Source organism: Columba livia, chromosome 13 (genome assembly GCF_036013475.1).
Source record: "Columba livia isolate bColLiv1 breed racing homer chromosome 13, bColLiv1.pat.W.v2, whole genome shotgun sequence".
NCBI lineage: Eukaryota > Metazoa > Chordata > Aves > Columbiformes > Columbidae > Columba > Columba livia.
In genome coordinates, this window is record NC_088614.1 from 16,840,372 (window position 1) to 16,865,781 (window position 25,410).

The 25,410-nt window shown below is 39.7% G+C and overlaps 1 protein-coding gene and 1 long non-coding RNA gene across 2 annotated transcripts in view; one reads left to right on the forward strand and one right to left on the reverse strand.

The window, feature by feature from the left end:
- Nucleotides 1-24,274, forward strand: DYNC1LI2 (dynein cytoplasmic 1 light intermediate chain 2). Its single transcript, XM_065028472.1, has 13 exons — nucleotides 1-293; nucleotides 1,321-1,394; nucleotides 1,821-1,937; nucleotides 8,152-8,382; nucleotides 14,973-15,136; nucleotides 15,375-15,468; nucleotides 16,030-16,165; nucleotides 16,506-16,617; nucleotides 16,793-16,852; nucleotides 17,543-17,584; nucleotides 17,997-18,114; nucleotides 19,089-19,205; nucleotides 21,275-24,274. The coding sequence occupies exons 1-13, from the start codon at nucleotides 199-201 to the stop codon at nucleotides 21,379-21,381; spliced, it is 1,467 nt and encodes a 488-aa protein (XP_064884544.1). The 5' UTR covers nucleotides 1-198; the 3' UTR covers nucleotides 21,382-24,274.
- Nucleotides 23,039-25,410, reverse strand: part of LOC110355890 (uncharacterized) — a 10,864-nt gene continuing 8,492 nt past the window's right edge. Inside the window, exon 2 of the long non-coding RNA XR_010465830.1 lies at nucleotides 23,039-24,939. This is a non-coding gene — a long non-coding RNA (uncharacterized LOC110355890). The remainder of the gene's footprint in view (nucleotides 24,940-25,410) is intronic.

The following is a 25,410-nucleotide window of genomic DNA, read 5'->3' on the forward strand; positions in this document are numbered from 1 at the left end:
CTGCCCGGGCGCCGCCTGAACGGAAAGCGGCGCGGCCGGGAGCGGCGGGGCGGCCGCCAGGGGCGGGGGGCGGCGGCGGCGTTGAGCCGCGGCGGGGCCGGCAGCGCGGGCTGCCCGCACAGCCGGGCCGGGGAGAGGGAGGAGCGGGGTCCTCGGCGGGCCCGGGTGAGGTCACTCTTTGTGGCTGCAGTCGGCAAGATGGCGCCGGTGCTGGTGGAGAAGAAGCTGCTGGGGCCGGACGGGCCCGGCGGCGCTGAGCTCCCCAGCGAGGAGGAGGAGGGGCAGAACCTCTGGTGAGCGGCCGCGCCGGGCGGGGGGCGCCTCCCGGGCCGCGGCATCCCAGCGGCGGAGCCGAGCGGCTGCTCTCGGGAGTCCCGCGCTGTCACGGCGGGTTCTCCTGCTCTGCCGAGCCGCCTCAGCCCTCCCGCGGCGGCCGGCAGTCCTGGGCCGGGCTGGAGCGGCGTGTGCGCCCCGCCGGGCCGGGCAGCGGTGGGCGCGGGCTGCGGGGCCGCGCTCGGGCCGCGCTGACAGGAGCGGGGGTGGCGGCGGCGGGGCCGGCCCGCCCGGCGGCTGAGGCGGCGGAGCCGGCGGGGAGTGGGACGGGTGGGGAGCGGGGCCCTTGCTGGGTGTGGAGGGGCTGTGGGGTGCGTGAGGGGCGCCCCGCGCCCCCCGGAGCGAGGGCAGCATGGCTGTGAGGGGCGGGAGCGCAGGGGTGTGGAGCCCGGGACTCGGCTCTGCCGGAGGTGTGCGGGGTGGGCTCCGGGAGACGCGATCGCATGGGTTTTCGTTTTTTATGTCCGAGGAATGCGTAGAAGAACACTAATAATGGCCAAAAAAATTGTGCATGAAGTACAGTAATGGATTGTGGGAAGAGTTAGTCATCAGTTCAAAAGTAATGTTTGCAGTTATGTGACGTTTTATAAGGGAGAAAAACTTCAGAAAATGTCACGGTGTGAGTTTTATAAATTATAAAAGCTTTTCTCAAAAAGGTGGCATGCTTTTGGTGTTTTGAAATGAACCTGAATCTCTGACTGTAGCATCATATCTGGTTCGTAAATAGAACGAATGTGAACGCATTGGTCTGCGCAGATCTGCTGAGCTCACGGGTGCTGTCACTGGGCAGCGTGCGCTGTGTCTGTGTGTCTGTGCGCGCTGTGTCTGTGTGTCTGCGCGCGCTGTGTGCTGTGTCTGTGTGTCTGCGCGCGCTGTGTCTGTGTGTCTGCGCGCGCTGTGTCTGTGTGTCTGCGCGCGCCTTGTCTGTGTGTCTGCGCGTGCACCGCCCTGCCTGTCAGCCTGACAAGGGGGATGCTGTTTTTCTAGGTCCTCAATACTGAGTGAAGTTTCTACCCGGTCAAGGTCTAAACTGCCATCGGGCAAGAATATTCTTGTTTTTGGTAAGTAGTATATGAAAGCATTTGGGTGGTTGTGGTTGTTTTTGTTTTTGTAGAAAGTGTGTTTAAAACAATGATGTGAACAAACCGAAGTATCAGTTTGTTAAAATTAGGTTATGTGATATGATCTACGGTATTATTGTCTTCAGGCTGATAGTTTTACTTTCTTTTTGTTTTATTATGCTGTTAGATTTATAGTATATATTTTAACAAAAGGATTGCAATACAGAATATTTAAGTGCTTCATTCTTGTCATGGTATAGGCTGTTGGATTTAGCTGGAATACTTGAAAGGAAACAGCAGATAAGTAGTGTCAAAAAATGTACAAAGATATTTCTGATTGCTTAAGTGTGTTTTGAAAAAAATGTTTCTACAAAGTTAAAATTAATTCTGAAAGTGTCTTTTTATCCTGTAAAAACTTACTGGCAGGTGATGATGGTTCAGGTAAAACCACGCTTATGGCTAAGATACAGGGAGCTGAGCATGGCAAGAAAGGAAGAGGACTGGAATACTTGTATCTAAATATTCACGATGAAGACAGAGATGGTAGGTTCATTTTATGTGTAATCTCTTTACTGTAATTAAGTAGCTGACATGCCTTTTTTTATAACTGTGGTTTCATCAGTGTATTTTGGGTTACGCCCAGGTAACTGGTTCTAGCGTTGTTCTCTGTATTTTAGAAGCTGTATTAATTTCTTGTAAGTTAAATGCATTTTACATTCAGTGTTCATTCTCCCGCTTGCCCTTCTTACAGCTTGACCTGTGTATGAGAAAAAGTGCACTTGAGCAGCTCTCTGGATCAGTTTACTTTTAGGGTAGATAGATTTGCTGATGTTGACTTACTAGCAGATGTAGTGTAATTTGGTATGACTACCTGATAATGATAGAAAGCAATACATCCATGAGAATTTAATTCTCAGTATGGATTTCTGGGCATAGGGTTTTGGTGTTTCCTTGCAGGGGCTGTGTGCAGTATTTTGGTTAACTATAACTGGGGTATTTTGCTAGAGCTGAGTGAGTGAAGAACAGATCTTTAAGTTAGAATTAGTATTTTTTCTCAGATTGGATCTTGTGTCTTTGCCTCTTGTCTTTATCTTTGTTGTTGTTGATGATTGGTATTCTCTACTATATGGGAAGGGGATGATGATGAAAGATCGTTTAAAAGCAGGTCTAATTAACAGAATATTCCTATTTTTAGGAAGGTTAGGGGCGGGAAGAGATGGGGAGTGAGTTTATTATCCTTGCTCCTAAGTCTGCTTCTGCTTCTCTCATTTTGAGCAAAATGCTGGACCTCTTTGTGTTAGTTTCCCTCTTCAAAAATGGGAAATGACAGTCTTCCTGTTCATGACTTCGTTCTGAGTTGTCAGTTCAGAAGGGGGGAAGCAATGATGATGCTTTATCCATGTTTCTGAAAGAAATGAACTAGGAAGATCCTATAATATTGTTTTAGAAATGGAAATGTACTAAAGACTTGCACGAGTGATTAAGTACCATATGTGACTGGTTGTTATGGAGATTGGTCCTGCGCTCACATGTTAATAAACTGTCTTTGGATATTAAGTTAGGCACAATTAAAGGATGAGTACATTGCCTGTGTCTTCAGTGGCCACCTAATCTTGCAGTTCCTAAACATCTTTTGTGCTGTAATTGGAAATGCTGAGCCATTCTTGGCTTCTTGAAGTTCTTGGTATAAGTGCTTTCTCATGCACAGTCTTCTTTAGTACTGCATAAATACTTCATGGGAGAAAAAAACCACTGTGATTAGGAGTGTTAGGACAGCCTGTGACATAAGGCTTCTTGCAGCATCAAAGGATATGGTATTATAAGCAGAAGAATATTTGGTGTGCCTTTTTTTCCTGGTGCTCTTTATCAAACCTCAAGTATGTCCCTACTGTGGAAATATTTTGCAGGTATTCCTGAGTATCTGGAAGTGATGAGTATTTAAGGTGATTAGGAGAAGCCTGTCATAAGAACTCTGACATCACAAGCAGGAAAAAGAGACCCTTTTGACTGCCAGACTCAGCTGGAGAATGCATATGTCCCTTTAATGGATGTGTTAGGATCTAATAATACATGCCTTTTTCTTTTCTGTCTTGTTAGTGTCGTCAGTGAGCAAAATAAATAGCAAAGTGGGTCAGGACCTCCCAGCAGAGAAAGATAATGCTCGTCCTTCTCTAGGACAGGTTTGGGTTAGTTTCCTTAAACTCTTTGCATGCTTTAAGTCTGTGTATGCTCAGATACAGGTTTAGGAACAAAGCCTTTATGATTGAGCCACAATTCTTGGAAGCCCTGAAGAAACTGAAGATAGGCATTCAGGAGCTTACTATCACATATTGAGGTATCTGCTTTTTATTACACCCCAACCTATTCAAGACCAGCAAAGCACAAAGATTTCCAGGGCTGTCAGATCAGCACTGGTAACTGAAACTTCATAGTGGAGTGAGAACATGTTTCCAACTTCTTTCCCAGGTGCTGGAAGATTTCTTTGCTCTCTCTGTCTTTTTCTTCATTTTGGAAGAGTTTCCTCTGTCCAGGAGAAATATTTTGGTCATAGTGCTGAGTCATTATCTACCTCCCACCATCCTTTGAAAATCTTAAGGAAAATCTTCTGTTTTGCTTCTTATCCCCACCCCCCTTCCTCCTTAAGGGATATTTGAATCTGACTCTTCCTACATTTGAAGTAAGATTACTCTAGATTTCTAGGTGCATACCTTAGTTTACAGTTACTTTTTCTTTTCCCCTAAAGATTAGATCAATGATTAAAGCGTTCTCTTTTTTAGCAGGAAAATTAAGCAAATACACAGAAAACGCTTCTCTTTTGAAGAACCTCCGTGGCTAATACAGGTAGCCACTAACTTTTTGATTTTCACAGTCATCAGCTTTTTTCTTGGCAGTGACTGGACACCCAGCTTGGATGGCAAGATACACGTCCCCACTGCATCGGTTGTTGGCTGGTTCAGTTCTGTTAGATGTCAGTTGTCCAATGTAACACTCAATACTCTGGTCCCTAGGTCTCAGAGTAGCTTAGAATAAGTCCACTACTGAATCTCTGCGTGAAAAATCTCTGTCCTGGGCTATTATGCCAAATTCTGCCGCGGCTAAGGCATTTGTTCAAGAGGTTTAGGGATGCCTGAGTAGTAATCCTGAGAGAGAGGATTCTCTTAGATCGTTAGCCCCAGGTACAGTATCCTTGGAGGGTATGGCTTCTTCTGCATACATGGCACCATAGTTCATCTGGATGAAAGCACACACTGCACTAGCTCTAAAGTTAGCTTAGGATATTAAACAACCTTGGAGCTCAGGCCCAAGAGTCCTTTCCTAGTGGAATTTCTCAGGGAGCATGGCCAGTTTTAATTCTTTGCCTTTCTTTGTGATGAACAGGTGTTTTGTGGCAATGCTGGCTAGTCTGCTTTCAAGAGCTGAGCAACTTAATTTCTAGGAGGTAGAAGAGAGGCTCTGCATAATTTTGCTAAAGGATATGTATTTCTGGAGTATCCTTCAGAGTCTCTTGCAGTGACGGGGCAGAGTTAAAGTGAGGATGTACAGGAAGACAATGTGACAAACTACCTCCCCTGGTTTCCTAGCGATACTCTGTGGCAGGCATGTCCAACTCATTGTCACCAGGGCCACATCAGCCTCATGGTTGCCTTCAAAGGCCTGAATGTAGTTTTAGGACTGTATAAATGTAGGAGTAGTTTGACACCCCTGCCGTATGGGTGAGCTGGCAATTATGAACACCATAGAGGACTTTCAGTTGAACTGCCTCAGATTACAAATGCAACACAGTTGTCCTGACTTTGCCAAATGTGCCAATGAAGTAGAGCCATGCTGTTGTTGCGTTCTTACCTGTAACAAAATCAAGTAGTCTTGTTTTTTTGCCTCAGGTTTGGACTGGCCTCAGTCATATAAATGCACATTGCAGTGGAACTGGTTATTCCAGATTGAGCCAAGCGCTGCTGGTACGCTGGTTTCTACTGGGAATTCTTTTTGGAAACATCTTTAAAGTCGTTCTCTTGAAAATTGTTTTTCCCTGTTTTCCTTCTCTTCACAGCTTGAACGAGGGATTTCTAGTTACCACTGATCCCTTCTGAGTAAAAGCAGGAGGTGTAGTTGCAGGTTGCAGAATCAACCATCTGCAGTAAAATTCATCGAAGCTGGAAAATATTCTTTATGGCTAAAGGCATAATGAAATAGTGACAAGATTTAGAAATTTAGTTTCAGCTAATATTTTAATAGTCCTTAATAAGTAGCACCTGCTTTTCCAACAGAATCTGGTAACTGCTGTGTTTTGGTGTCTAATGTCGTAGCCGCTATGGAAGGTCTAGTTAACGTTGACATCATATGACTAACTAGGAGCTTGACGTGGTGCTGACAAGGTTGAATTTGCCTTCAAGTTCTTGCCAAATTGTGAACAACCAGGACTGTATTGTAAAGTGTGTTTTGTATTTGTAGCAAATGTAAATCACAAGCCATACCTCTTCATTGTAAGAAAGGAGGAAAACCTTTCATTTTCATGCAGTGTTATCTTTTTTTTTTTTAAAAAAAAATGCATTTTAAGGGTAGTGCTGGACTTCCAGTCTTTCTAGCAGATTGGTTTCATTTGAGTGATAGTTCCAACTGCATTCTAGTTCCACCTGTGTTCTAGTTCCTGGCTGTGTTCTAAATGTAAAGCAGAAACTTAAATCCTTAAGTAGGACAGAGTGGTTTAGCAAAGAAAACCTTTGTAGCTTTTAGGTATTGCCTTAAAAAAGCAGCTTAGCAGCAGTGAATTAGATATTTATTAATTTTTGTTACTTGATAAGGTGTGAAAGTCTTTTCTGCGATCACAGCACTCTCCACAGGAGAAACTGTGAAAGTGCTGATGGGAACTGTAAACTTCCATAGACTATAGGTAGACTTAAGGTGGGTTTTTAACACTTTAGTATTTGCTTCAAGGAGGAAGTCAATGTCTATCAATAACCTTTCACTCATGGAAAGCTCCCAGGGTTTTTATTCACTGGTAGATTTCTGCTTTTGGGAATATAAAAAGGATGCTTCTGCGCTCCAGAGAATAATAGAGTCCTGCACTGATGTTTCATTTGCTATTGTGAAATAGTGAATGTGTTCACATTATGTCCTAGCTTCCTTTCTGTTTTTCCAAACTTTTATCAGGCTCTCCCTCTGTCCTTAGGGGTCTTCGGCAGCTTTAGATTGGCACATCCAGTGCTGTGAGAATCCTGTGTGATGTCAGTGAGACGGCTTCCTGGAAGGGGTGGGAAGGATGGGGGAAACAAGGAATATGCAGAGATTCATTTCTTAGATACACAACGATTACTGTAACTGTTTACTGTAAAGGATAGATCTGAGATGAGCACTTGGAAGATCTTTTAAGTTAAAAGCGTAACTGTTGGCCTATTTGTGTCATGACTGATGTTTCAGTGTCTTATGACAGCCTAACAGTACATAAGTAGGAGCATAACAAATGCTAAATGAAGACTGCCCACGTATAGCATCTTGCTATAATCTGTCTGTAACTTGGCTGTTCAGTAATTTTATCCAAGACCTGATTAGAAGGGTGGTATGTATATCTCTGTGCTCTTTTTTAATTCCGATTTCCTTAGTCAAGTTTCTGCCTTTTTGTAGAGCCAGTGGGTTTTTTTTTCATCCTGATTGATTATTTCTTAAAGTTATCATGACTACAGGGATGGGATTTATTTAGTGAAGTTAAACGATTTGGAGCGCAGGGCATGGAAGCATAATGAGGCAGAGTAATTGTGAAGAACTGTGAGTTTTGAAAATCTGGGCTCTGCAGTGGTTGTTTTCCTGATCTGTGTATTTCAGAATTCACGTATCTTGCATGTAATACCTATGGAGACTCACCGTTCCCTCTGGACAGCTGTAGTGGAACAGGGAATGTATTGAAAGGGGCTAGAAGATAGTTGTTCCTGTTCAGGGGGAAGTTCCAAGGATAATGTTGTTATTATTAATAATAATAATTTGGATAGATTTTGTTGTTTGGAGTACCTGATAAATCACTCCTGGATGATGTTCCATTTTCAGTTTCTGCTGCTCTTGCCAAAGTTCACGTTTTGGGTTAAACTTCTCATGCTAGGGAGAAACACAAAACTAAAATACCAGCTCTTTTGTCCAGTACTCGTTCTATAAGGAGCCTGCCAGTAGGAGCCAATGCTAAGTCCATGTGAATTAAGAGCAGGTAGCACAACTTTACAGTTTGGTAGGTTGTGAGTTTATCCTGTGGTTGCTCCTCCTCCTGTGCTAGAAACCTAAGCTGCTTATTGCCTGTATCTTGTTTGCAGCTTATTTCTGTTGTGAGATGTCTTTAGTATGTTAAACCAGCTAATGTGTCAGAGGGACACCTCAGGCTTCCCTGCTGGCCTCAGCTAGAACCACCCCCTTTTGAACTTGGAGTTAACATGTGTCACACGTATTCTGGTTTTACTTGGAATACACATATTTCAAATTCAGGAATGCTGTGCAGTATCTGAAAACTGTTGTGTCAGCTGTCCTTAGCAAAAGCCAAATAACATAAATTATTTTTTAAAAGATTCTGAACCTAGAAAAAATCCTGTTAAATGAAAGCATCTACTGAGTAATGTAGGCATTTACATGCACACCTGTGTTGAAAATAAACAGACAAGATCTGCTGGTAGTTGGGGTTTGGTCTTTCATTTAACACTGATGTACTCATCTGTTTACTTGTGGACTAGCAAAGCAAGAAGGTTGGTATCTGTTGAGTTACAACTGTACCTTTTCTTTTCAGATCATACTCGCTGTAACGTTTGGATTCTGGACGGAGACTTATACCATAAGGGGCTATTGAAGTTTGCAGTTTCTGCAGAATCTCTGCAAGACACCCTTGTAGTGTTTGTTGCAGATATGTCTAGACCTTGGACTGTTATGGAGTCTTTACAGAAATGGGCCAGTGTCTTGCAAGAACATATTGATAAGATGAAAATTCCTCCAGAAGATATAAGAGACATGGAACAGAAGTGTAAGTTTTTGTGCATCCATATATTCTGTTCCCTTTTTTTTGGTTGTTGTTTTGAACTAACTCTTGCAGCTGTCTGTTATAATGATACATTTCTTCAGAGTAGTGTTTTAAGAATGGGTTGGATAAGAATTACTTTGAAATTGTGATTACAACTCAAATTCAAAAAGACTATTAGGCTTTAAAATAACTCTTACGGTTTTGCTGTGCTAACAAAACATCAGGTGAATTAATGGTCTAAATCCCTTGCAGTAATGAGATTTTGATAATGAAATTATTTTTTAAGAATGACTACATACAAAATGACTTTTTAAAAATATTGACAAAATTCAGTACTGAAATGAGCTGTCTGCTCTCCTGTGCTGTCTAAGCCAGGTCCAATTTCCACCCTGTGTTTATCTTCCAGTAGGTCTCTTTGTTTTTCACGAGGCTTAGGCTGTGATCCTGGTACATCCAGTTGTCTCTGACTGCAGCCATTCCTACCTTATGACTTTAGGAATGTTGTATAAATTAACTGTCTTTCCTGGCATATCTGTGGCAGGAAAGAGTCTGGCACTGGCAAGCAGTCACCACTGCAGTGTTGTTTCCTGCAGCTTCTTTTCTTTCCTAAAATAGTTTTGAATGTTTCTTGAGTTTTTTTTCTGTTTCCCTATTGAATTACTCTAAATAAATTCCTTCAGTGGAAAAGGCCTTAGCTGCAGTGTAGATTCAGACTGATCTTTGCTGGTTGCTGCTTTTGTTCAGGGCTGGTGGCTCGCTGTACTGGAGCGTTTAAGCCTTGCAAATACTGTCTGGGAGCTTCCTTAGATTCACTTTAGGCAGCAGTGTAATCTGTTTGGCATGTGAGCATTCACATGTATTTCTATAGCTGATCTCCTTTCCCAAAAGGCTTGTGCCTACAGCATACTAACTAGAGTTTAAACTTAATGACAGAAACCACCTGGATTTGATCACCAGCTTATATATATTTTTTTAAAAAGAGTAAAATCTGACATTTTTTAAGGGGAAAAAGCTTTTGTTTGTATGTGTGTATGAGAGATTTTTGGGAATGGGAGATGAAAAGGCAGGTCTAGTCTCAGAATACAACAGCTAACCCAATTTGCACTTTTCTGAGGCACACCGAATTTTAGGGAAGTCCAAATAAATGCAGAGTTTGTGCACTTAAATTTTACTTTTGGAAAGAGAAGTATTTTAAACCTTCCTTAAGAGTCTATTGTGTGGAGGAGCTACTTACAACTATTGCAAAGCTTTAGCACAGTGTTTAGGGAACTCGGAATGGTATTGTCTTAAGAGACTTCAAAATTAAAGTCTTGTAGAAATTCCCTGTTACTCTTGTACTTTAATAGAGTTGAGGGCAAAGGAAAATTTGAGAGCTGCCTAGCTTGACAGGCTTGCAGGGCTCTGCTGCCATGCGATGGCTGAGCAGTGAACTTCAGTATCAGTGTGCAGGTGAAACGGGCCCTGCTGTCTGCACCCCCAAACTTCCATCTCTCTCCTTTCCTCGGTCTCTGTGTAGGACACTTGTGTCATTTCAAATGTGTGTCTTCCGTATCGTTGCAAGCTGGCCCTGGGGCTGGACCTGTGCTCAAAACTTTCCCCACCATAGCTTGTAATTCTCTTAACAGCAAATTTTGCTAAAAGAAATTCCTGTTCTAGCTGTGGGTATATTAGTGTAGCTGCTCAGACCATATAGAGCACACATGCCTGAAGAATGCCTTTTGACCGCAGTCCAGCAATAAAGCTACACCAGCAAAGTTTACTTACTGAAATCCAGCTGTGTATGCTTCCTAAGATAAGCTGCCACTGTGTTGCAGTAGCCCAGATATAAAAAAAGATGGGATAACAAAGCACAAATGTAAAGCAGGCAGTCAAAATATAGAAATGGGGTGCAGAGTGAAGGGATGTGCTAAATTCGTTCTGGTAAAGCCCCCCTGCAGCATCTCCCCACAGGGAGGTGCATGTTTGAGTTCAGCTTGCAGAGCTGCGTTCCCGTACATTTGCTTCTAGGTAGAACCTGTGGCATGTGGACCAGACCCAGTGTCCACAGGGCTTTCCCCAGCGATTACACTCGGTACCAGTGCCTGTAGTTCTTGTTGACTCTGGGGAAACATTTTCTAGTATTATTCTGACAGCATCCCTTTAAAGTGCTGCTAGGTTGTTCCTTCTCCATTACGAAGATCTTATTACCAGTTTCCAGAAATCCTTTTGTTAGCCTACCCTTCTCAGTGGAATTGAACTTTGGACTGCTTGTCTTTGATTTCCAGGGCTTTGTGGCCTTTCTCCACCCAGTCTTTTGTCTCGTGTTTGCTATTTGAGATACTGCCTCTTGGCTTGGCTGGGTGGATGACGCTGGGCTCCATCTGGTGTACGAGCTTTCCTTTTGTGTTAAGGAGCTTCCAGAGTGGGAGGCAGGACACACATACGGAAGCAACAGGCTGCCTCGAAAGAAATTGAGTTATTCAGAGTATACCAGGAGCGTTGTTTGTCTGCGCTCACTGCTAGCGCTGAGCTGCTCTGGAAATTCCTTGCTAAAAGCTTGGCCAGTGTGGGTTCAGATATATAATGTCAGTTCAAGTGTTCTAATTTAATTCAGGCTCAATTATGATAAATAATTGTTTAAATAACACACATTGGATTAATTATTTTGAGGAAGATCTAAATTTTGCATCCCTCTTTATGACAGCGAAGCAGAAGACTGTCAAGAATCAAGAAATGCAGAAAGGAAGTATACTGGTAAAATGGCTATTATATTAATGTCCTCTGGAGCATTTGAAGCTGAACACTTGAAACACAAGAATACGTTTTTCTGAAAATTAAGCAGTGTCCCATTTAGGCTGAACTGGTTTCAGATTCTCTGCCTTTTTTTTTCATCTTACTCACAGCTCCAATAATTCTTAAGCTAAAGAATAGAATAAACTTAATTTGACCAGATGTTTTTTGTCTAGAAATTCTTTTCACAAGACTAAAATTTATGGTCAGTGAAGATAGTGCTCAAAAAAAAGCTGCATGAATTGGTTGTGAAATTCAATAGAGTGTAAATACGGAACGATTGTCTCTGGAAAATTTTCTGTGTTTTTCTTGTTCTGCTGTTCAGTGCCTTTGTGATCTAAGTAGTTAAGTTGTAGTGCTTGTCTGCTGTTTCCATATTGCAGTTAAAAAGTGCTTCAAGACTGGCGAGTTTATTGTTGCTAGAACAATCAAACATAAGAATAATTATGGATTGCTTTCTTGGTGGTACTTCTGTTCTTGTGACAGTCAGCTTTCAGTAGCTTGTGGAAATAAGCAATAAGGTGAGAACAAAAGGGTTAACTGTAAACTTGCATTCATTTGCTGTGTAAAACATAAAAGTATAAATAAAAGGCTTTTTTTACCTAGATAAGCCCCAAGTCCGGCAGATAAATGAGTAGCGGAGGTGTGATTTTTATGGCATATCATCACCAGGTGATAATTTTTCAAATGTGATAGACTGTTCCTAATACTCAACCTTACTGATAGGTAGCAGAATATTACTGATTTGTCAGATGAACTTTTGCTTTTCTGGCTTCCTATTTTATGTGCATCATCTTATTTCCTGTTTAAAAAAAAAAAAGCCAGAGTTTTTTTCTTCTACTTTTTAATCAATAAAAGAGTTATTTCCCATACCATAGAAAATGTGATTCCTTAACATGAAGTGTGTGGAGGAGAAAATATTCATAGCTCGTTAGGAAAAAAAAGAGGAGAGATTTATACAAGCTGTTTGGGTGTATGATGAACTTTATGGCCATTAAAAGTTTAAGGATGGAGGTCAAGTGAGAAACAGATATTGGAAGTAAAGAAAGAGTATTGAATTGCCGTGTGGCACTTTAACTGAAGCGAGCTTCTTTATTAGCCGCCTGGGCTGCAGTTTGTTGGTGAGAGGTAAATCTGACAGCCCTTGTGGTATAACTTTACTGGGATTTAATGGCTGAAGTTTGAATGATAATGGGGGTTCAGGGAGAGTCTTTTAAAGAGTTTTTAAGAGCTAGCAGGCACTTGAAGACAAGTAGATCACAACAGTTAAAAAACACCATTTACATCCACCACAATCATTCAGATAAGCCTCTCTGACTTAATCGGATGTAAAAGCATATTTGACAATACTGCTCTCAATTTACTACAGCATTATAATCAGACAATATTAGTTTCCTAGGCTTTGGTCATATCAGAGCAGAAAAAAATTTCTTTACTGAGTTATCTATTAGTATAAAATGCTAGCAGGCACTTAAACCCCTTTAATTCAGAAACAAGTGTATTTGTGTTCAAGATATAGCAGTTCGAGGTTCTTACTAGAGCTTCTTTTGCTCTCTTTTAACTCTGATAGTTGCTTGTTCAGCAGCCACCCTTGTTAACTGAAGCTGAGTGTTTTCTGTGTTATTTCTCAGTCTCTAGTCAGGGATGAATGCCAGACCACGTGCATTATTAACAATCTTCATCAACAACAGTCTCCAGTTTGTTTCTTCCTCCGTGCGCGGATCAGGCAGAGCGAGGTACGGCCGGGCTGGTCGCAGGGCTGTGGAGCGCAGGTTTGGTGCTGCCTGCTCTTGGCGGGTCTTGGCTCTCGAGGATCGTGGTCTTCATTCCCATTCAGCAGAAACTCATCAGGATGTCCACCAGATTTCTGAAGTTTCTATGTTGCATTTGCTCTTCTTTATATTAGTAAACTTCTTGGGGAATCTTAAATAATGGTTTGTGTCATGTTGTCAAGAGTCTTCCTGTTTTCAAGAGAGGCTCTCCTTTCTCGATTTTGAGGGGTTTTATACTAATAGATAACTCAGTAAAGAAATTTTTTTCTGCTCTGATATGGCCAAAGCCTAGGAAACTAATATTGTCTGATTATAATGCTGTAGTAAATTGAGAGCAGTATTGTCAAATATGCTTTTACATCCGATTAAGTCAGAGAGGCTTATCTGAATGATTGTGGTGGATGTAAATGGTGTTTTTTAACTGTTGTGATCTACTTGTCTTCAATAGGTTTTTTTTTTCCTATCAAGTACTTACCAAAAACCCTTTTGTAGTTAAATGCTCTGGAATTAATTTGCTTTCTGTGAGATAGTCAGTAAACATATTTAATGTGCAGAATGTATAATGGAATTTTGATTTCCAGTTGCTGAATATGGAACAACACTGGAGGAAAGGATCTCTTTGAATGCACGGTTGTTTTCTCTCCACCAGAAGGCACTGCCTCCCCAAGTTTAAAAGCAACTGCATTTGAATATTTTTAGTGATTAGAAGTCTTATTGTCCATATTTAATATGTGTTTTTTAAGCTTTTCTCTGGACTAGAGCTTCCTTGTTTTGCACAGGAATCACACAATTTTATATTTTAAATAAAAATTGCAGATTGTGCAGCTTTGAACAGAAGTGTCGTTCTGATTTGATCTCCCTTGCACATGCCCATTCTATTGCAGGAATGGTTCCTATTCTGAAAAGGTACAGTGACTTCATTTGGCAAGATTTGTATTTTAAACTATTCTGAGGTTTTTCCACTTCCTAAACCTCAGCAGTATCCCATGGCCTGCAGTAGAATTGCAGTTCCTTCCCTGTCACATGGATGGATGGATGTGCTGAACAACACTGTCTTTGTGACTGTGCTGGAGATCGGGAGCTTTTTCAAAGCGTTTTCCGTACTGTGTGTACGGTCAGCCTGCTCCCACTGTTTCTAATGTAAAGATGCTTTCAGGGGAGCAGCTCGTGGCGCTTGGCTTGGCTCTTTCCGAGTGCTCCTCATGGCGGGGAGCAGGCACATCCCGTAGGCAGATGGATCTGCTCTGGGCGTTCATCCTGGAAAAAGACGGAAAAGCTGTGAGTTGCAGCCCACTTTTGATTAAGCTTGCGTGGGGTCACAGTGCGCTTCCAAAATGGGGTTAATACTACTTCTTAGGCACTTCAGTATTTCATAGTATTCAGTATTATTGGAACATGCGTCATTACCATAAAATTAAAACACTGAAAATGTAGAAGACGTCTAGGTTCCTCTGGACTCCATTATAGTTTTCCAGAATATAACAGAATCTCTTCAGATAACATTTAGAAGTCCTTGAGTTTGTATTTATGCAGTGTATTTTTTCTGTTTCTAACGTTCGACTCCTGCAACAGAAATTCACAGTCATAGAAACTAAAATTGAATCATAGTTTATAAGTCAGAGTGGCTGTTTCAGCTTGGTGTTTTCTGTGCCCATGTACATTTTCACCATGCTTTCTGCCAAAAGTAGGTACAAATTGCACCGAGTATTGGTGACGTTGCCAAACTATATTTATGTTTTCTGTTATCAGCTCCCTTATAATGAAATGCATTGAGTTGAGGAATGTGCATTTGTACATACTGTAGCTCTTGCAGATAGTTTTGATTGCTTGTTCTGGATACAAAACACCCTTGATTTAACTCACTGTAAATGCTGGTGGAGAATTATTGTGTTTGAAGGGGGCAACAAGGCTTAAGCTTGCATTCTGTTCTCATATTGTGCCTCGTTATAAAAGCAAAAAACCAAAAAAGGTGAGTTCTAGTTATTCGTAGATTGGTTATGGTTTATAAAGAACTAGTTCCTTTGTATCTTAAGAAGATCTCTCTCTTAATAGTTATAAAGGAGTTTCAAGAGTATGTGGAACCTGAAGAAGGCTACCAAGGATCACCGCAGAGGAGAGGCCCTTCTGGCCAAGAGGATGAACACGTTTCTTTGCCGCTTGGAGAAAACGTGCTGACTCATAACCTTGGTATTCCGGTGCTGGTAGTTTGTACAAAAGTGAGTTTCTGGTGCTGTTTGCCACTATGGAAAACTGCAATTACTTTTGTTTAATTTTGCAGAAGGATATAACTGTATCAATTAAATGTGAATTAATTTATGTTATGATGTATTGGTGGCACTTTAAAACCAAAGGCTCAAAGTAAATGCGATGTGTTTGTAATATTAAGGAAGATGTTTTAAGATGTGCTGGGAGTGACGGTGTGTTTCTGGTTTTGGTTGTTTCCCTTTCTTGCAGTGCGATGCAGTGAGTGTACTAGAGAAGGAGCACGATTACAGAGAAGAACACTTCGACTTCATTCAGTCACACATTCGTAGATTCTGCTTACAGTGTATCCTTTCCTGCACTGAAGCGATTTGCTGTCATGTGGAAGCAAGAAAATATGTTTTAGCGTTGAATTGCACATAAAGTTAATCTGAGAAATTGCACTTCAAGATGGCTTGGTATTTAGTTATTTACTACTTGGCATTTTTTGTTTTGAAAATGTTGAGAGGTGTATAGCATGGTTTTTAAATTCTGCATGGTTTTGGAGCTTTTGTTCCTTTACAAAGGATTTGCCTTGCATTTTGTGAGGTGCTTTTTCTTGGTTTTCCCCTCAAAACTTGCAATTTCCACATAAACCTGAGATTTTTGGCAGTTTCTTTAGTTTTTGACTTTTTCAAAGTTAGATTCCTGGGAGAGTAGGTAACATTTATGCATGTCGGGAAAAGTATCATGAGTCCGCTCCTGTTATGCCCCCTTCCTCTCCTGGGTATTAAATGGCTATAGTTTTTGCCTTAAACTACTTCTCAAAATTAGGTGTAGTAAATATATGTCCATTAGGTCCTGTTTTGAAATTCTTACTATAATTTAAAAGCTATATCTTACATGTTTTCCTTAAATAAATAATCAGATGGGGCTGCCTTGATTTATACATCAGTTAAGGAGGAAAAGAACCTTGATCTGTTGTATAAGTACATTGTACATAAAACATACGGTTTTCAGTTTACCACACCTGCCTTAGTGGTAGAAAAGGATGCAGTTTTTATGTAAGTCAGTTGGATAAGCAGCATGGTTTCAGATTATTTTATATTAAGCATTACACTTCATATAACTATATATAAAAATAACTTGAATCATTTGTGTCATTCAGAAGCTTAGTATGTGAATCTTCTGAAGTCTTGGACTGAAAAACAACTTAGTGTGTATTATTTGGGTTACTGGACTCAGAGTCTACCATTCCAGCTCTTTACTGTCTTTGGAATTTAACTGAGAATGAGGACTGACCTGTAACAGAATTGCTTTATTCAGGTAGAGGGCAGTAAATAAATGGTCTCTGTAGAAGTGCTTTTTGTGACCGAAAAGGAAAAGCTTTCCTTCTTTTTGTAGACCTGCTGGTTGGGACAATGAAAAGAAAATTGCCATTTTACATGAAAACTTCACAACAGTGAAACCAGAAGATGCGTATGAGGACTTCATTGTGAAACCTCCTGTAAGAAAGGTAAAAAGGGGTAAACTCTTCCCTGGCCCCTGACAAATAAGCAGTTTGAATGGCTACTAATAACTATTAATATTGAAGGGCTCCAAATCTAAATGTATTTATTTTTTTAATCCAAATGTGTGAAACATCAGGCTTTCATTTTAAAACTTCTATTAACAAGATACTTTTTCAACAGTTAGTCCATGACAAAGAGCTGGCAGCAGAAGATGAACAAGTATTTCTTATGAAGCAGCAGGTAAGAATGGAAGAATGAAACCAAAGCTCTCCATTGTTATTGCCTACAGTTTTTAATTCCTCATTTAAATCACTAGATAGCCACTGTTCAGTTTTGCAAATTCACATGTAGTTGTGACATAAGACTATTTTATCAAAGGCAAATAGAAAATATGGCCACTTATGTTGGCAAGTTGAAGGAAAATATGCTGAGAACAGAAATAATTTACATTTCAAAGGGGAAGAATGAGAAGAAGATCTGAAATTTCACAGCATAGATATATTGATCTGTAAAATATAAATACTTTTAAATCATCTTAGTGTTGCAGTTTTCTTACAGCCAGAGGCTTGAAAGCCTTTAAGATGTCAAATTTGGCTGTGCCGTGTCATCTTACTTTCTTTACTGCTCCCAAACCAAACCCAAAACTTTCCTGTATAGTTGATTATAAATATAGTGGTTACAGACTTGGGTGGCTGTGGTTCTGGCTTTTCTATAGTTCTGGACCGGCTGCCTAAGACAAAGGGCTGAAGCTTATTTATTCGTTTTAACGCTGTCCTCTAGTGGTAAAGTCTGGAAGTATAGAAATATCAAAGGAAGCCCGTAAATATCAGAAAAAAATTGTCAAATAAGTTAAAGAAATAAAACACAGTGAAGCTAACACTTACATTATTCTGAAATATGTTTAATTTTCTTAATGTGTTGTTTTTGCAGTCATTCCTTGCCAAACAGCCAGCAACGCCTACAAGAGCATCAGTAAGTAGATCCAAGAGAAGAGTAGAGGTGTTTTCTTTCCTTCTAGGAAAGAGGGAGCAATTCTAACCTGTAGAGATTCATTTTGTAAATGTAAAATACATAATCTCCAACTGCAGAAAGTAAATAATAAAAAAGGCAATATTTTAAAATGTTGATTATAAATTGCTTAATTGTAATTCACTGTGGTAACATAGAAATACCTGATGATTATTGAACTAAAAAATTACTACAGTGATTCATCCTTTCTTTCAGTGGAGGCACATGCCCAAAATAACTAGTGGTGTTTTCTTTGAGGTTTTTTCTTCCTAGTGTGCATACACTACAGTGCTAATATAGAGGTTTAAAAAGTAATTAGTATGTGATGTTACATTTTCTTTCTTCTCTAATTTGTGTGATTTGGACTTTTTTACAGGAATCTCCTGCAAGAGGCCCTGCAGGATCCCCAAGAACTCAAGGCAGAGCTGGTCCTGCCAATGTACCCAGTGCCTCACCAATAACATCAGTTAAGAAACCAGATCCAAATATTAAAAGTAAGAATAAGCATTTTATTGTTTTTATCATGTGTTACTTCCCTTAAAAAGAAATCATCTCTTGTAGAAGGATTTTGCAATTTATTCACTAATGGTATCGTTAGTTTAGTAACAGGAATGAACTGATGACAGCTTCAGGTTTGATTTTCTTTTTTCTTTCTTGTGTCATTCATATGATTTGAAGTAGATTTCTGTGACTGCCAAGCAGGGTCAGAGCTCAAATGCATTGTTTCCTTAGGTTGCCTAAATACATCTATTATGCATCAGTTTGATTATTAGACTGGGGATTGCTTTAAACTACATGCAATTTTATACTTCACCTCACTTATTCTGGAATCCACAATGAAACCCATTCTACTAAACCTTCTCTAGAGTGCAATTTTTTATAGTAGATGAAGAAGCTTGGGAATTACACCCTTTCCCCAAACCTCCTCAGCCCTAAGACAGAACTTGGCGGTGTGGGCTGGTTTCTTTCCTCTCTGAGCATTGAACAAGTTGGTGGGGCCAGCGTTGTTTTGATGGTGACTGGTGCCAAACCTCCCCCACAGTGGGTACCCTCCTCGTGCAGTTCTGGATCGTGTCCCATTGCTGCACATCCACGTTCTGATTTATGAAGGGTAGTGCGGCGTGAGAGACAGCGGTAAAATGTCTACGCAGTTTGTTAATGGACTTTACACATCCATAATGAATACATTGTTTCTTGGATTCTACATGTAGAGAAAACAAAAGCATACAAATATTTAGATTAATATCACCTCCCTGCTGCCATTCCAGAAGAGCAGTAATACAGTCTCAGTCATTTCTGACTTTGCCAAAGAATTGAAAGGACTCGTGTCTTTAAATTGAGCAAGGAAAGACTCTCATATTTTAGGTCTATTTCACTGATTGGTAAGAGAGTTATATATGTATGTAAAAAATAAGTTCTATTGTTTACCAATACTAACTATTCTGTGATATATCTATTTTTTATTTAGATAATGCTGCAAGTGAAGGTGTCTTGGCTAGTTTCTTTAACAGTCTCTTGAGCAAAAAGACTGGCTCTCCTGGGAGTCCTGGTGCTGGAGGAGTGCAAAGTACAGCCAAGAAATCAGGTATTGGACTTGTGATTGCAGGCTGGTGTGCATGTTTTCAATATTTTATTTGGCCCACATTGGTCTAACAGTGTGCATCTTTTAAACTGGTCAGTAAAGTGCCAGACCCTGACAGATGACAGTGCCAAAATGTGCAGTCTTTAAGAACTAAACTACTGCAGCTTCGCAACTCCAGGGCTTCTAGTAAGCCTGTTATAACTTGACTATGCGAGTGAAGTTATACTGCTGAGATATAAATAATATTTGAGTCTTGATCATATTCAGGAAGTGTTAATTTCTTTTTTTATTTTTTTCCTTCCATGATATTTCAAAGAAGTTCATTTGGTGGTTTCTGTGGTGTATTATTTTTCTTGGCATGGACTTCTAGACTTAAAAGTTATTTCATTTATATTCACAAGAAGATTCTTGCAGATTCCAAGATTTGCCTTCACCTTTCCATTCCTGTGCAGCAGATAAAGAACTAGGGTTCCCTGCTCTCACTCGAGTCTAGGAAGGAGAATACGTAATAATTGTATAAAGCTCATCTCATTGACTAAGGCCATTACCATCCTTGACAATATTTTTGTAGGGAAACTGAAAGTGAGTTACCAGTTTAACTTATAATGTAGGGGAAAACGTTATTCTCTTAAGACAGCTCCTTGTCTGTCTTCTTCTTTGAAAGGTGCTCACCTGTGGTGGTGGTAAAGGGGGGTGTGTAAACCTGCCTGTCGTTGAACCATGTTTCTTGTGTCCAATATGAGGTAGTTGCAGGACACAGCTGCTTGGTGTTCTTTGGAAGCTTGAGGTTCTAGTCCATCTAGCATTTAAAAAAGCCACAGTTTTTGTTTAGATCTACTTTTGTCTGAGCAAGAATTTTGCGTGTTTTTTATTGTTTTAGCATTTAGATTTTTTTGACTCCAAGGTACCATTAGTTTACATGTTACGTGTTTTGTATTGTAAGTTATATTACTGTTAATGTACTCAATTTTAAATTTAGTTTAAATACTCATGCTTTGAATAGATGCTGTTAAGAGTACTGTGGCTTACAACTAGTGCTTGAATCTAAAACCTTTGTGGTGATTAAAGGTAACCTTTTAACTTGGTTATGTCTTTGTACTTTGGAAAAAACACTTAAATCTCCAACAGTTAAATCTTGCCTTCTTAATGTTTTCAGCATGTACCCTGGAAAAAATCCACCTAATATTTCACACACATTTGAGCTGGAAAACAGATGCTTGTTAAATTCTTTGGCTATGTAAGGAAGCTGTACATGGTTATATAATCTACTTTTTGTCTAAAAATATAGCTTTTTAATCTTAAATGCTTGTATGTATTAGGCATATAGAATATTTAGTTCCAATTTTAGTGTTCAGTTTGTGGGTTTATAATTTTCAGAGTGAGAGGATTAAACTGATGGTTCAGTTAGAGAATTGTTAAAAAGTTGAGTCTAATATAAAAATGTAAGATATGCTTTTCCATTAAATACTTCAGCGTGTCTGTTTCCAATTGAAGAAGCCCTTTGAAATGACTGCTCTGAGATATTACATGAATATGCAAGTTGTGTCCCCTTTTTTAAGGGAAAAACTGTCTGCAGACATAAGAGTTCTTCCTGTTAGTTGTTTAATATTAAAACACAGCAAGTGTAAGTGTGGCCAAACAAATGTGATTTTTGTAGCAGGTGTCCTATGTACCTTGGAAAACTTGTGGCTAAAATCTGGGTTTAAAGGCAGTCCTTGCTATCAGTTCTAATAATAGAACTGAGTACAGTTGTTTTTTATAGCAAATTCTAAATGTGATTGTTTTCAAAATGTTAGTTGCTGTGAAATGTATCACAGATTTTCTTTGCTTTATGTTGCTGTATAATTCAGCATTTCATCTCTTTAAAGTCAATCAAATCTGAGTATTTATCGGTCTTTAGGTAGATGTTACCTTGCATTGTGTCAGGGCCTGTGTTCTTGGCTAGGTGGTGAAATAATGCGAAAATAAATGATATATTGTCATATGAAAGTGATTTCATGAATACTTGTACTCATTGGTTAAAACATTTAATTGAAATGAAATTGTTTTAACCTTGTCCTTTTTCTTTTTAGGACAAAAAACAGTTTTGACAAATGTTCAAGAGGAATTGGATAGGATGACTCGCAAGCCAGACTCTATGGTAACAACAAACTCTCCTCCAACAGAGAACGAAGCTTGATAGCGCATAAAAATGCATATGTAAATGACCAAATAACTATGTAAATTGATCTGATAAGACCAGGAATTTTCTGCTATGGCAGATGCTATCAGTTTTCTTGGGGCAGGGGAAATGAGCTTACTCCATCATTGCCTTGTCCCAGTAAAAAGTGCACATTCAGGAAGTTTGCATATAAAATCCCTCTGTATAAGATAACCATTTAGAGTTTATATAGGGCAATTCTTTTGGTTTTGGAGGTAAGCAGGTGCAGCTGCATTTCCTGTTGGGAAGAACACAGAGAAGCAAAAATGGAGAATTCTTATTAAAATACTACTACTGACTGCACACAAGGCAAGAAAGAGAAATTAAATCCTCTTTCAGAGTTACTGGAATTGGCTACTTGTATGTTTGCAAATGCATTCTAGTATTGGAAAGGTGGTGGTGGTGTAACAGAGCATTAATTAGGTGAAAGGAGCCTAGGGAGGGAGTGGAGCCCTGAAAGGGGAAACAGACTTGGGACAGTGAGAAACTAGAACGTTGGATTGACTGGAGAGGAGCAATGTTGTTAAATCCTGTGTTTCACATAGGGTAAATAATCACTGTTTTCAAAAGACTACTTTACATTGGAGAATTCCAGGCCAAACACTAAGTGTCATGGGAATTTATTCTTGTTATAAATCTTGTTTTAGTTTTTAAAAAAGTCTAAGAGTGTGGATGCCCTTTCTGGTGTAGCTGACAAAGGGAGAAACTATAACTTGTTTAGATCCAAGTGCCTGGCACAGTGTGTGATGTGTCTTTAGGAGGTGCTTGACTTTATTGTGCACTGTAGTACAAACAGTCACTGTTTGGTTTTATTTTAAAATGGGTAGTTTGGCAATTTGTATTTAATTTTAAATCCTGTTTTCTGATAGCTTCTGCCTTTTTTTACGCCAAGAGGCTAGCCTATGAAGAATGGTGGGTGACGTATCATTTTCCCATAATGAAATATGCTACAGAACGCTCTCAGTATTTTTTTTCGTACTTTTTGTAACTAAATATTAGCTACCAAGCTAAAATTGATTCCTGCCTTACACCTATGGAGGTTTTTAGAAAAGACTTTCAAGGCCCTAGTTCCAACCGCATCCGCTGCAGGTGCAGCCAACTCCAATTCTGAAGGTAACCTAAACGTATGAATGTGTACATGGTGAACACACTTAATAACTTGTATTTTCTCTAATGTAGCATTTCATTTGGAAAGGTGGGTTGTGGTTGTCCCCGTTGCTCTAGCAGAGCTCTGCCCACGGTCACATCAAACCATCATTCTGTAAAAACAAACAAAACTGCTATCGTTACTGAAATGGCACTTTGATTTTATATACAGTATGCTTGTTTTACATGTACACACTACCATAAATTAAAGCTACCAAGCATATTCTGTGCTCTTAATGTTGAAGGGAAAAACCACAATTTGAATTTTGCAGAGTTTACTTTTTATTGATATGAACTTGTACTAAATCTGATGTCTGGATATAACTTCCCTAATATATATTGTTACTTAAATATACAGAATTAGATTGACCACTAACACAGTACTGGATGTTAACTTCAAATCCTATGTTACATCAAGAGGCTGTTCTTGTAAGTCTGTCTAAACATTATCTAGAAAGCTACGAGTATTTACTTGCCTCTTCGACAAACATTAACATGAGTATGTTACTTGTGCCAGTTTTTTTGTTGAAAATACTATGTTTTTCTTTTTTTTTTTTTTACTTTTTTAAAAAATCAGCGGTATGACCTGAAGTGATACAGTTGTGTAGATAACAGTTAGCCTGAGGCTGGGGACAGCTGGTGGGTCGCGTGGATGTGGTTCCTGGTGTTGCGGGCGCCAGCTGCAAGTTACCGCACCAGAAGTAATTACACACTGTCCTCCTGACACCGAGAATTGAGATCGGAGGTTTAAACTTGAAAAAACTTGACAGGAAAATTGAAAAAGGGTGTGATCATAATGGGATATAGTTTGAAAACCTCAGTCTGAAGCTGCATTTTTTGTCATCTAACCTGATAAGCACTTTCTCTAGTAATACGGCTAAAACTTAAAATCGAAGTACTTTCCGGTTCTACAAAAATGTTAAATACACTAAAATCGATTAAAACTGATAACGTATGATAACTTAGCAGTGTTGCAGAAAGCTGCTTGTGACAAAACAGGAACGGATTTCCGGTTTCTAATTGCAAGTGAATGCTCCTAGTTTATGGAAGAAAGTCGTAAGTAATGTAGCATCCTGTGATTGCCGAAGTCTGTCAGCTTGGGTGAGCTGCACGGTTGTTAATTCGGGTGTCTTCAGGCATTGGAACCAAAGGCCAAATTGCAAACAGCCTTTACGTTTTCAAGTGAAACTTCATTTTATTTGCAGATACACTTGTATGGTAGACTGTTTAAACTATTATATGACTATATTTATATGCATTATAGTGACTGCATCTACTGTTCACGTTTAAACTAAGAAAACAAAAGATGAAAGCATTCAACTTGAAGCAAATAGAAAAGTTTAAAGATTGGCCCTTCGTAAAAATGCTGTGGTTATGCTGCTTGATTTTAAGTTTGCACTTTTTTTTATTGGCATTTAAAAAACCTGTTTAAACTGAACAGAATTTCGTATTTTATTTAATTTAACTACGTTGAAAGTGACTGCTCTGTACATCATGAACTTAACAATATACATGCTGTAAATGAAAGTTCACTGTCCTGTATACTAAGTTTATTGGGTTTTTTTCCAACTTACAATTAGGACTGCAAATGTATGAAACAAACCTTAGTCCATTTGTATGGCTTTAACCAGGTGCAGTATGCAGTCATGTGGAATCTTGCTTTCTAGTGCTGGCAAAATGAGGACATCTTTAATTACTGGCTTCAATAAACACGAATCCAGACTGCTTTATGCTGTGCTTTTTTGTTGTTTTTAAGATCCCCCCCTAGAGCTCTTTCTCGGGAAGCAGAATATTAGTGTGTTCTCTGCACAGGAGAGGTTGGCTTGGACCGTTGTGCACCTCGATGACAGCTTTCTTCTTGGGAGTTCTTGTACCACCTGTTGCTAATGCGGCTCCCCCGGAGTTTAGAGCACGTACCTTGTGTAAGTAAAGCAGAGTTGGTGCAGCCCTGTTTGCAGAGAGAGGAGTGCTCGTGGTAGTTTACACATAAACAGTTATGCCAGCAGAACCAGGTTGGATGCAAAGTAATATATTTCAGGAGAATGGGGAAACAGTTGGATGTTTTTCCAGGTGAAGATGTATACTTTATAATATATTATGTGGAATACTGTTTTCAAGCAGAGCACTGCTCCTAAATTTGCTGGATTAAAGGCCAGATGATGAGAAATGTAAGGGGTAAATTGCTTGAGTGGTGCAAATGCCTCTGCTCTGCCAATAGTATTTTCTGCCTTTCGTGGGTGTAGCGTTTTCTTCCTACTAAGCACAGGAAGAGTACATGGATTTAATTAGTATTCTGCTAGTTTGCTTCGTTTTTACTTTACCTGGATGCTTATGTATCCCCCTGCATGGACTGAAGTTCTAGCGATTAATGCTTCTTGAGTCACTCTGCCTCTGAAATAGAAATGAAATAAGCCTTTGGTTTCTGAAATACATAGTTTCTCTAGAAGTGAATCTTTCTGAGGCCATGAAACAAATATAATTTTTGAATTGCCATAATGCTTTATGTTTTCATAAGCTCATTAATGTAAGGAATTATTTTAGTCCTTCAAGATGAGATTTAGAAAGTATTTTTTGAGTACATGAAGAGAATTATTGGTTATGTTAACTGGGGAGGGGGGAACTGACTGCAGATTTCCTCTTCAGACATGCTGAAGTTGAAAGTTACTTTCTTCAGAAAGACCATAACAGTGGATCGAAACGGAATAACACCCTTGTAACTCTTACATTTGCTTTCCTGTTGTTTAACTGCGTGTCCTAGGAGGGTAATGTATGCTGGGACAGAGGCCTGGTAATTAAAGTCTGGATCCCAACACAGGCTTGACACACATTTCGGCTGCAGAGCAAACTTGGATGTTGCACTCA